At 43.6% G+C, this 10,208-nt stretch overlaps 1 protein-coding gene across 1 annotated transcript; it reads left to right on the top strand.

The window, feature by feature from the left end:
- The first annotated feature begins 753 nt into the window (after positions 1 to 753).
- OSTM1 (osteoclastogenesis associated transmembrane protein 1) lies at positions 754 to 9,965 on the top strand. The gene is made up of 6 exons (XM_084202346.1): positions 754 to 1,090; positions 3,859 to 3,973; positions 4,857 to 4,954; positions 5,935 to 6,099; positions 6,873 to 7,038; positions 7,346 to 9,965. Exons 1-6 carry the CDS (start codon positions 761 to 763, stop codon positions 7,399 to 7,401), a joined length of 930 nt encoding a protein of 309 aa, XP_084058472.1. The 5' UTR covers positions 754 to 760; the 3' UTR covers positions 7,402 to 9,965.
- Positions 9,966 to 10,208: the final 243 nt, after the last annotated feature.

Below are 10,208 nucleotides of genomic sequence, written 5' to 3'. Positions count from 1 at the left end.
GCTCACTCCTCCCGCTCCCAGAAGGGCTGTGGTTTTATTCGGAGTCTGCCACGGGAAAGTTTGGAGCCAGGTACCGACAAAGGTGCCCAGCTTCAGATAAAACGTGGGAAATACTTCGTTTGCAGAAAGTCGCTGTTTATTTCTGTATCACAATTTCCTTCTCTGTTTGGGGGATTTTTTTCCCCTTAAATTGTGGCTGTATTGAACATATTTTAAAGTCGCTTCCCACACGACAGATACTCTTAACATCCCTTCTCGGGTGAAGAGAGTACGACCTGGATGAAACGCACGGCGCAGAAACCGCGGAGCAGGATGCGTCCGTGGCAGGTAAAATCCGCGGGCACAAGCACAACTAGCACACTCTCCCGGCCATGGAGACACCTCAGCGCCGTGTCCCGGGATGGACCCCGGGATGAGTCCCCGGGATGAGTGGGGTGAGTTCCCGGGATGGACTCTGGGATGAGTTCCCGGGATGGACCCCGGGATGAGTGGGATGAGCTCCCGGGATGAGTTCCCGGGATGGACTCCTGGATGGACTCCGGGATGGACCCCGGGATGAGTTCCCGGGATGAGTGAGTCCCCGGGATGAGTGCGTCCTCGGGATGAGCTCCCGCCCCCCAGGACCTCCCGTGTCGACACCGCCCCTTTCCCCCGCCCATTTCCCCGCCCCCGCCTCTCATCGACCAATCAGCGGCGGCGCCCCGGGGCGAGGGCCGGCTCTTTCCCGGCGCGGCGCTTCCGGTTCCTCGGCGCGGCCGCCATGGCGCCGCCGTGGTGTCTGTGCCGGGTGCCGCTGCCGGCGCTGGCGCTCGCCCTGCTCGGTCTCGCCGCCGCCGCGGGGCCGCGCCAGACCCCGGCTCTGGAGCTGGCGCAGGAGCTGGCGGAAGAGCTGGGGAGCGCGGGGCTGCCCGGCGACCTGCCCGAGCTGGAGCCCGAGTGCCGCAGCCTGCTGGCCGCCTTCGCGGAGGGCAGCGCGGCGCTGACGGGCTGCCTGGGCCGGCGCGCCCGCCCGGTGCGGCTGTGCCAGGGCTGCCACAGCCACTACCGCCGCCTGCTCGCACAGTACGGCAGCATCGCCCGCGCCGTCGGGGTGCGTCCGTGGGGCCCAGGGGGGTGCGTGGCTGCCGGGGCGGGCTGGGGGCCTGGCCCCTCTCCTTGAGGCTTGCAGGCCTGTGAGTTCGGTGCCGGAGCGCGTCGGGTGGCGGTGGGATCCTCGGGAAGGCAGGCTGAAAGCCTCGCTGGGGTGCGCAGGGCAGCTTGGCAGAGGCTGGGGGTGTTGGGGAAGCGCTGCTGCCGGGGACGGCCTCCTCCTCCTGCTGTGTTGTGGCGCGGTCCGTGCCGCCCGCTCCCGGCGTGGCTGGGGGCAAGTGGCTCCATCTGTGGAGAAAGCCGTGGAGTGGAAAAACTTGAGTTGTTCTTGCTGATGGAGCAGTGTCCTGGCTCACAGGTTGTATGAGCACTAATGGGGAGTACTGCTAGAGCTTAGCTGCCTGGCACTTCTGGGAAAATTGATGTTCTGTGAAGCTGTGGTAGTGAGGCGCATCGTCTTGTGCGGAGCCGTGTCATGGTGTTCCTGCCTCCAAAGCTGATGGGAGAGTGTGTAGAAAGTCTGAGCAGTGGTGGGGGTCAGTGCACCCTACTGCTGGGAGAACTCTTACTGAAGCTGGCTCTTCTGTTTACATCCTCCATCGAGCTGATCCCATTGTAAAAATTAGTTCCTTGGATAATGTGAGGATGACATTAGTGAATCAGACCAAAGGGCCTTTGTTCTGTGATGATGGCTAAAAGTGAGTGCCCAGGTAAGAGAACTGACAGAGAGCAAGTTTATAGGAGTATGTCCCCTAGATTGTGCTTTCAGTGTTGGGATTTCTGAATTCCAAGATTTAGAATTGCCATTGATGAGAAAAAACTGTTTCTCTTTAAGCCCAGGTGATAAATAGGTGCCACAGTGGCCTGTGAACCATTTCAGTGCACAGTCTCCTGTCATTAGAGAAGTATCAGTGCTGCTTTTGGGTAGTGTTTTGCGTTGTTTTCCTATTACCCCCACCACCCCAGTGCTTGTATTGGAAGAGTGCATGCATGTTCTCGTGGTAATTGTCCTCTCCACGGCAAATATGTAGCCAATGGTCTCTTGATTTAGTTTGCAAACTTATGGTCTATTTGTTTCTTTTATGGAAGCTGTTTCACACCAGTGACTAGGCAGCGTGAAAGTGAGAAATTGAATGTGTAATTCTCTTGGGTACTTTTACCATGATATTTTGGCTAGGATTAAGTAGCCAGATGTATTGTGGTACTTAGAATATGCATGAACTCATTGCAGTTGCTATGCTTGAGTACTAGCAGCCTGGGAGGACTTGTTCACTGTGTGGTCTGGAAGGCCCTTCTGTTGGCTTTCCTTCTGTGTGTGGATTAACTAACTAGGTGAATAAAGGAGGTGGCCTCTTGCAACCTCAGTCCCTGATTACAATTAATCAGGTATCTATGTTTCTATCTTAACAGCAGTTAAGAGAGCAGTGTGACAGGAGTGCTGGTTTGAGTTTTGGACATCTCTGAAATATAAAATCCTCCTCACCAGGCTAATTAAAGAATCACTTGGGCAAACTTTATTTAAGGGATGATTTAGGTCTATGGGATTCAGTTTTGGTAAAGTGCTTTTTCCTGCTTGTGAGCCCAGGTGGTGAGGAAGCTTCACAGCTTTTGTGAAGCAACCAGAGTTTCCTGCATAAACAATATTCTTTCTTATCTGTAATTTAGTAGAAATGAAAGCAGGCAAGTGTGGGAGTTACCAGATGTGGCAATATTTGACTTCTGCAACTGAGCCTCAAGGGAAAGTTCTTATTTAACCTTCCCTCCCCATTTTAACACAGAGAGGCAGAAACCCGATCTCTTGTAAAGCACTGTAAGGAGCAAGTTTCTCATTAAAGAGATGATTTTTTTCTGTGCCCCACATCACTTATCAAAGAGGCTTTTGGCAGCTTTGGCAATTTTGAGAAGTGCTTAAGTCAATTTAGCAGCCAGACACCAGGAGCTAGAGCATGGGAGTCAGCTGACTGGAGGTCACGGTTCTGTATCTGAATTCTGATCAGAGTACTTCCTGTTTATTCTGCAATTGCTTTTACAGTCACTGTGTGGTTTTTTATGAGCTTGGTCCAGAGAATAAGCTGTGGTAAGAGTTGTGGCAGAGCCTGCTTTGAGGATGGAGGTGCATTGAACAGCTCACTAAGACAGATGAGCTTGGTAGCTGTGTCTGGGGAGGTGAGAGCTTGGCCTGGACATGTACTTGGGTGAGTGAGCATAGGCACTGCTCCACAGAGGATTCTGTTCCTCTGGTGTTGCTGCACTGGGGAAGTTTGCTGCTGATAGAGTACATTGGTGCAGCAGTTTTGGAGGCTGTTTCTGTTTGGGTTTGGTTTGTTTGAGGCCAGTCCACTGGTTCAGCTCCCTCAACTGTTCCTTTTGTCTAATGAGAATGACCCTGTCCTCTTCTCTGACTGCACATGCCTTGAGCTGGCTCCTGGGCCATGGCCCAGGAATGGATGAATATGAGCCACCTGGCAGAGAAGGTCCTGTCTGTGTGCTTGGTTTTTCTTTTTTCTTTTTTTTTTTTTTCCCATGTATTTTTGACTGACTAGGATGTAGCCCTAGTAGACCTGCAGAGATTGTGTCCAGTGTTGTTCACAGCATGAATTGGAGAATCAAAAGACTTTTGTTCCATCACTTCTGCTCTGTCTTTTCCAGAAATATCCATGTGATGTGTTGTGATTGTTTTAGATGAGCTTGTGTAAAATGCGTTTCAGAAATTCCCCTTTGTATTTTTAACACTTCTTCACTTCCTTTCTTGTTTCCTTTTGTCTCTAGAATTCCTCTGAGAGCCACAATTGTGCCAAAAGCATCTTGACCTCAGACAGGCTGCAGATAGTTGTGACCCTTTCGGAGTTCTTCAATGAAACCTGGGAGGCAGCCAACTGCGCAAGTACGTGACTCATTCTGTAGCTCTCATGCTACTGTGATGACGTAGCCCCTAAAATTTGCACAGATCAGAATTGTGCGTGTTTGTTTGAATACAGCCAGCAGATAACACACAAATCCTGAACTATAGCCACTTCAAGAGTGCTTTCTCTTGTAAGGACCAAAGTCTGAGGGCAGTAGTCTGTCACAAAACTACTGATGGTGCTTACTGCTTTCAGGAGAATTTCCTAGGATGTTGGTTTGCTTTCACAGTGGTGTTGCTGAACTCCTAAATTCCTCAAATAATGTTGTTTTTAAAGGTCTGGCTGATTAGAGCACCTGAAGTAGGGTAGGATGGATGGAAGCAGTAACATAGGGTTGAGGCCATGACTGGAAGGAAAGCCCCAGAGCTTCTGTCAAAGCTGGTAAAAAGCTCAGCTCTTTTCTTAAAGAAAAATAATTACACAGTGATTTCTACTATTGTGTTCGTGGTCTAGCTGTTTCCTGGGTGCTCTCCATTTCATCTCTGCTGCTGGTGCTTCTGCTTCCACAAAATGGCTGTTACTGTTGCTGGGCAAAGCCAGATTTGTAGGCTGGGAAATAAAAGTAATGTCTTGTTTTATCTCAAAGTCCGAAGATAATTCAGTCCCCCTCTTCAGAAGGCTCTTGATGATAGTCTTCATCTTTCACTTAATCAAGGCAAATTAATTCTGAAATGTGTTCTCGATGAAGCATTAGGTCAGCAGGTCTGAGATATCAGTGGCGGGCAGATAAGGAAACTGCAGCGTTGACTAGACCTATCCTTTATAGCTGAGAGCTCTTTTTGCAGGAGTAGAGTGTCTGGGGCTTGCTGGCTGTGGAAATGTTAGAAATTAAAATATCCCAATGTTTTTCTTTCTTTTCAACAGATTGTTTAAAGAATAACAGCGAGGGATTATCAAATTCTACTGAAGAATTCCTGGATTTATTCAATAAATCTCTGACATGTTTTGAACATAACCTTCAGGTATTTATGCTGTGTATTTAAAAGAAGCACTAAATCCTCTAACTGCTACTGAAATTTTATTTATGCTGAATAAACTGCAGATGCAGACTAGGCAAATAAACTGCTGCCGAGTTTGTGAATTGTAGGCAGATAAATCCATGATCGGTAAAATGCAGTTGTTTACAGACTGAGTGCCTGAAATTAATTCTAATTGATACTCACCTTGACTTCATTTTGTCTGTAATTGCAATGCTACTTCACATCAAAATTTCTGAATTCACAATAGTTGATAATTACATAGTAAAAACCAGCATGTCTGCATGCTCTCGCTTTGTAGAATTGTTGTCTTTTTATGTAGAAATTCAGTCTTTAAATATCCTTTTGATAATATGTACTAGCTCAGAAGGACCAGACACCTTTAATTCTTGTAGCATTTCTTTTGACTGTAAAAATTACTCGTAGTTAAAGGTTGGCCATATTGCAAAGACAATATAACTTCCTTAGTGAAATAAGTGTGGTAACTGTCTTCGGAAAAAATGCTCTATATAGCCTAAGAAACTGCATATTCCATTTCAGTCAGAAGTTGGACAGATTTCAGGATCATCCAGAAGTAAAATAGGTTTACTTCAATGGGCATGGGACAATCTTTGGGGAAACTACCTGTTTCTTTATTAATGCTTTCTAAGAAATGTGCCTTTATAGGCCTTGGTCAGGAGCAGTGTGAACTGGCTTATTGAAAACTTGGGAGTGATTAAACTAGAATTTAACCCAGTGGTCAGTGGGGTAGCTGGTACAACCATTGCTGGGTTGAAATATCTCCAGAGATTGTAGTTTTCTTTTCAAGTGTCCTGTATTGCATTCATGGAGTGCTGAAGGCCACAGATGGAAAGGATTGCTAGGTATGGCACAGTCTGTCCCTGTCAATGTCAGCAGTAACAAATCAAACCAATTTTTTGTTTAATGCCTTAAACTGTCATTTATTCAGAGTTTTATAACCCTAGGGGCAAGACGTTGATTTGTCACCAAATAACTACACAGAAGTGTGCAAAAACTGCAATGAAACCTACATGAAGTTGAATGACCTGTATAACCACCTGCAGAGGCTGAACAGGCAAGGCGGTGAATCTGCTCACTCTGCGCACTTGTGTATTGACGTGGAAGATGCAGTAAGTGTTTGTTAATACACTTTATTCATCTGAGCCTTTTGTGCTTTTCATACTAGGATTGCTTTTTCCTTTGGGTGGGGGGCAGTGCCTTGGGCAGGCTGGTGTCCCATGATGGGAGGTGCTTGGTGGGGCTGTCCTGTGAGGTCCTGCCCTTAGGCAGTGCCACAGGAGTGTGACTGAAGCTCCTGATCTTCTGAACCCATCCCAGTTTAAGTAGCTGCACTTTCATTTCTTTTTACTGTGAAGGAGATGGATTTAAAAAAAAATAAATCTCTTAATCTTCTGGCTTTTAATGTGAGGCTTTACTGCTATTGTTCTAGCTGGTGTGTTAATTGATTCCTTATTACAGCAGCTGTTCCTAGGGATCCTCAGCAATGATGACATATGTTTGGAAAAAGCTTTGGTATATTGTGAGGTTAAAGTGGCTGGGCTGAAGGAGTGCTCCTCAGAAGTATGGGATTAGCCCTGTCCCCACAGGTTATCAGTGAGCGCTCCGGGAAGCAGGCATGCAGCAGTATCTACATGTATCTGAGTACAGTTATGTTTTTGAAGCTTATGAAAATTTTGATGTGAAATCTTGGCTCCATCTAAATAGTTCATTTCAACATTTCCAGGTATTTTCTTGCTTTTGGGGGGAGATGTGTTCAAGTGCAATTTTCTGAGGTGATACTTGACCACTTGCATGTCTTGAGGCCTGAGTGTTTGCCATGCCATGCTGCACAGAAAAAAATGCATGTGCTTGCTTTCATGGTTTGCTTGTGTTTTCCTTTTAGATGAACATCACTCGGAAGCTTTGGAGCAGGACTTTCAACTGTTCTCTTCCCTGCAGTGATACAGTCCCAGTGATTGCGGTTTCATCCTTTATCCTCTTCCTACCTATTGTTTTTTATCTTAGTAGCTTCCTTCACTCGAAGCAGAAGAAACGGATACTCATTTTGCGTAAGTGGTGGTGTTGGCATTTCTCTGTTGGACTTGGGAGGTGCCAGGGATTTGCTTGGCTCTTGTGGGAGAGGAGGCCCAGCCAGATCTGCCTGCAGCTGTGCTGACGGCGCTAATAGCAACTATTAGTCTGCTGCTGTCCCCTGAAGAAGGGTAGGAAAGAGCTTCAGCCATATCTTTTCATTAAAGTTTCTGGATGTGAACAGAAAGCTGTTTGCAAGTCTGTGTCTGATAAATAGAGGGAGTGGAGAGACTAGTTTTGTGGAATTCTTTGTGTTTAATTTTCATATAATTTTTCCCTTTCTAGCCAAACGCATCCAGTCAAATGCCAATCTCGTGAACATCCAAGAAAAATACAGCTGAGCTGCAAAACAAAACCTGAGAGCTGCTGCTGGTATACAGTGGGTACAATTGTGTTGGAATGAGGCCGGCACAAAAGAGGAGTTAATTATGGTTTAGTGTAATGATACAGAGCAACACAAGTTAAACAAAATGCTGTCTGACTTCTAAGCAAGGATATTAACAAACATGACAAGGCAGGGCTGTGTGACACTGTATGGACTCTGGTTTTGAAAAATCTGTGGGGTTTTTTTTTCAGTCTTGGGCTGAAGCTCTGTTTTTCTGTTCCTAAGCTTTTGTACTTCACATCGGTAGAATAGCTACACTTTCCTTGCATGGTATTTTCCTATATTTGTTTCACAAAAACCTGAGATTTTGAATCTTTTTGAAGTGATTTTGATAGACAAAATTTCAAATAATGTTTTATGTTTCTGCTTAAAACGTTAGTTTTAATTCCACATAATATTCAGACTTGGGATGGAAGGAACCCTTCAAAAAAGCTCCCATCTTTCCTGTACCACTGAAAAGTCATGCTGCTGGCATGTGTTAAAAAAGAGGCATGAAATTTGCAGAGAAAGTGGTAGTATATAGTATGTAAAATGGCAACAAAAGCAGCGCAACTGCCAGTGCTGGACTTGAATAGTAATTATTGATGGCTACAGTATTCTGTTTTCTCTGAAACTGGTGGCATATTTAGTCTTTTGCACACTTTAACCACTAAAATTGTTGCTTTTCAAATTTTACATTTTCGGAAGCTAATTTTACATACCTGCTTGGGTAACAAGGTTTCACTCTGTTTATTATGCCATTTCCTTTCCCTTTCCTTTTTAATTCTAATGTTTTAGTGGTTTTTTTGTTTTGTAGAGGAGAAGTGAGGTAAAGTCAAGTCACTGGATATGCTGGATTTACTGGTCTAGAGCTTGCTGTGGCTTAATACAGAGGTGTTTACAGGAACTTTGTCAGGTAAAAGTTGTGTTTCCTAGGTAATCTGTTTTAGCAGTAAATGAACCAGTGGGTTCTCTTACTTAAAAACTATTCTGAAAAATATGAATATACTGTGTTGGGAATTTGTGACTTTCAAGAAATAGTTTTAAAATATTATTCCCATGAAATAGATGGATATAAACAAATTCCAACTTGGAGAACTCCAAAGCTGATGGAGAAATTAGTGCAATAACTGCGGGGATGGGTGGTGCTGCTGTCAGCACCAAATTCTGGGCACAATTTGATGGGTGCAGCAAAAATAGCAGGTCAGTTTGTTTATTGTATTTCTGATTTGGGAGAGTGGTAGTGTTTAAATTATTTATAGCTGTACCTGAGGTTAATGAATGCCAGGGCCTTTGCTCCAATTTTTCAATGTATTTTCTAACCTGGAAATAAAAAAGAATGGTCATTACAGCAAAAAAAAAAAAATTAAATTTCTCTTGGAATCTGTGCCCGATGTCTGTCAAAATGTCCCGTGAAGTAGCTGTATTTGATTTGCTTTGGAGCCTATATTGTTGAATTTTTCCTTTGCACTAAGGCTCAAATAAATATATAACAGTGTAACAAATAATTTGTTTTATTAATTATTTTATTTTTATTTGTTATTTTTCTTCTGTTAGGACATGCTGTTGGTTTTGAAGCCAAGTTTAACAAGTTTATTAAACTGTATGTTTAATAATAAGAAAAATACTGTGTTAGTAACTGGTCCCACCCATATGATTGCCTTTTTGTGTTTAATCAGAAAGCAGTATCTATCTTCCTCTGTGTAACATGTGAATTACTAGATCAGCAGTCACTTTATTTTAGGCAGTTTACAACAACGATATAAAACTGTGTTTCTCTTGCATAACAGTACCTTCATTTGGCTGAGAGAGGCATGCTGCCTTTTAAGAAAAAAAGTATTTTTTTATATCTATTATTCTTAAACTTCAACTTTCTGGTACTTACTCAGCTGCCTGCTCTAATAGCATTACATTGATTTGGGACATCATATGATTGAGAGCTGTTCAAAGGAATCTTTCATTCGTGCAGATAAAGCCAGTTTGTATGTGCAGCATTTCAGGAGGACAGCTTTTATACTGTAAGCGGTGGCTTTTTGAGCACATTCATGTTAAGTAGGTCTGAAAGTCATTACTTTTGGATATGGTGGTTAAGCACTTTAAAAAAAAAAATCAGCTTTTCTTATTTTCCTGGCTCCTAAGCCAAACGGAAATACTCATGTGACTTTTGTCGTTTTTGATTTTAAAGCAGCAGCAAAGTTTACACTTGAGATTTTAAATGTTAAATCTACTATCTTCTCCTTTTTTTTTTTTTCCCCTACCCCCCCCCAATTTTTTACTGTAAAGTTTCTTTACACAGTGTTATATTTTTGGTAGGCTATTTCATATATAAATTGATTGAATTCTCTTTATACTCTATTTGCTAGAGAAATGTGGAAGAAAACAGACTTTTGAAAGAGAAATAGAATTCTTTTTGCTGCTACTCTTTAATCTTTTATTTTTTTTCCTTTTTAGTATTATATGTATTAAAAAGCATAAACTTTGAAATACTGGTTGTTTGTATTTTTTTTAATTATTTGGTGGAAATAAAGATTTCTTACTGTGGGGGGTAGCACTTTGATTCTTATTTATACTTACTAGGAAACCCCTAAACATGCCAAGTCAGCTCTAATAAAGATTGTCACTAAACAGTGAACGGCGTGCTTACTTAATTGCTTCATCTGTAGTAGTTTTATACTCCTCCTGTTCTGGGTTTGTGTTCAGAAGCACCTGCTTATTATTCTTCATTATGCTGTTTGCAGGACAACAGCACCAGAAAGATTTTTTTCAAAGCAATGCTGTGCTGAA

Source organism: Fringilla coelebs, assembly GCF_963513975.1.
Source record: "Fringilla coelebs genome assembly, chromosome: 3".
Lineage (NCBI taxonomy): Eukaryota > Metazoa > Chordata > Aves > Passeriformes > Fringillidae > Fringilla > Fringilla coelebs.
The sequence above is the reverse complement of the archived record's forward strand: the minus strand, read 5'-3'. Positions and strand labels throughout refer to the sequence as shown.

Excerpts from the sequence above, each read along its gene's own strand:
- OSTM1 (XM_084202346.1), top strand. The coding sequence starts at position 761 with ATGGCGCCGCCGTGGTGTCTGTGCCGGGTGCCGCTGCCGGCGCTGGCG. Across the intron at positions 1,091-3,858 it reads GCATCGCCCGCGCCGTCGGG|AATTCCTCTGAGAGCCACAA; the intron begins GTGCGTCCGTGG and ends TTTTGTCTCTAG. Across the intron at positions 6,100-6,872 it reads GTATTGACGTGGAAGATGCA|ATGAACATCACTCGGAAGCT; the intron begins GTAAGTGTTTGT and ends TTTTCCTTTTAG.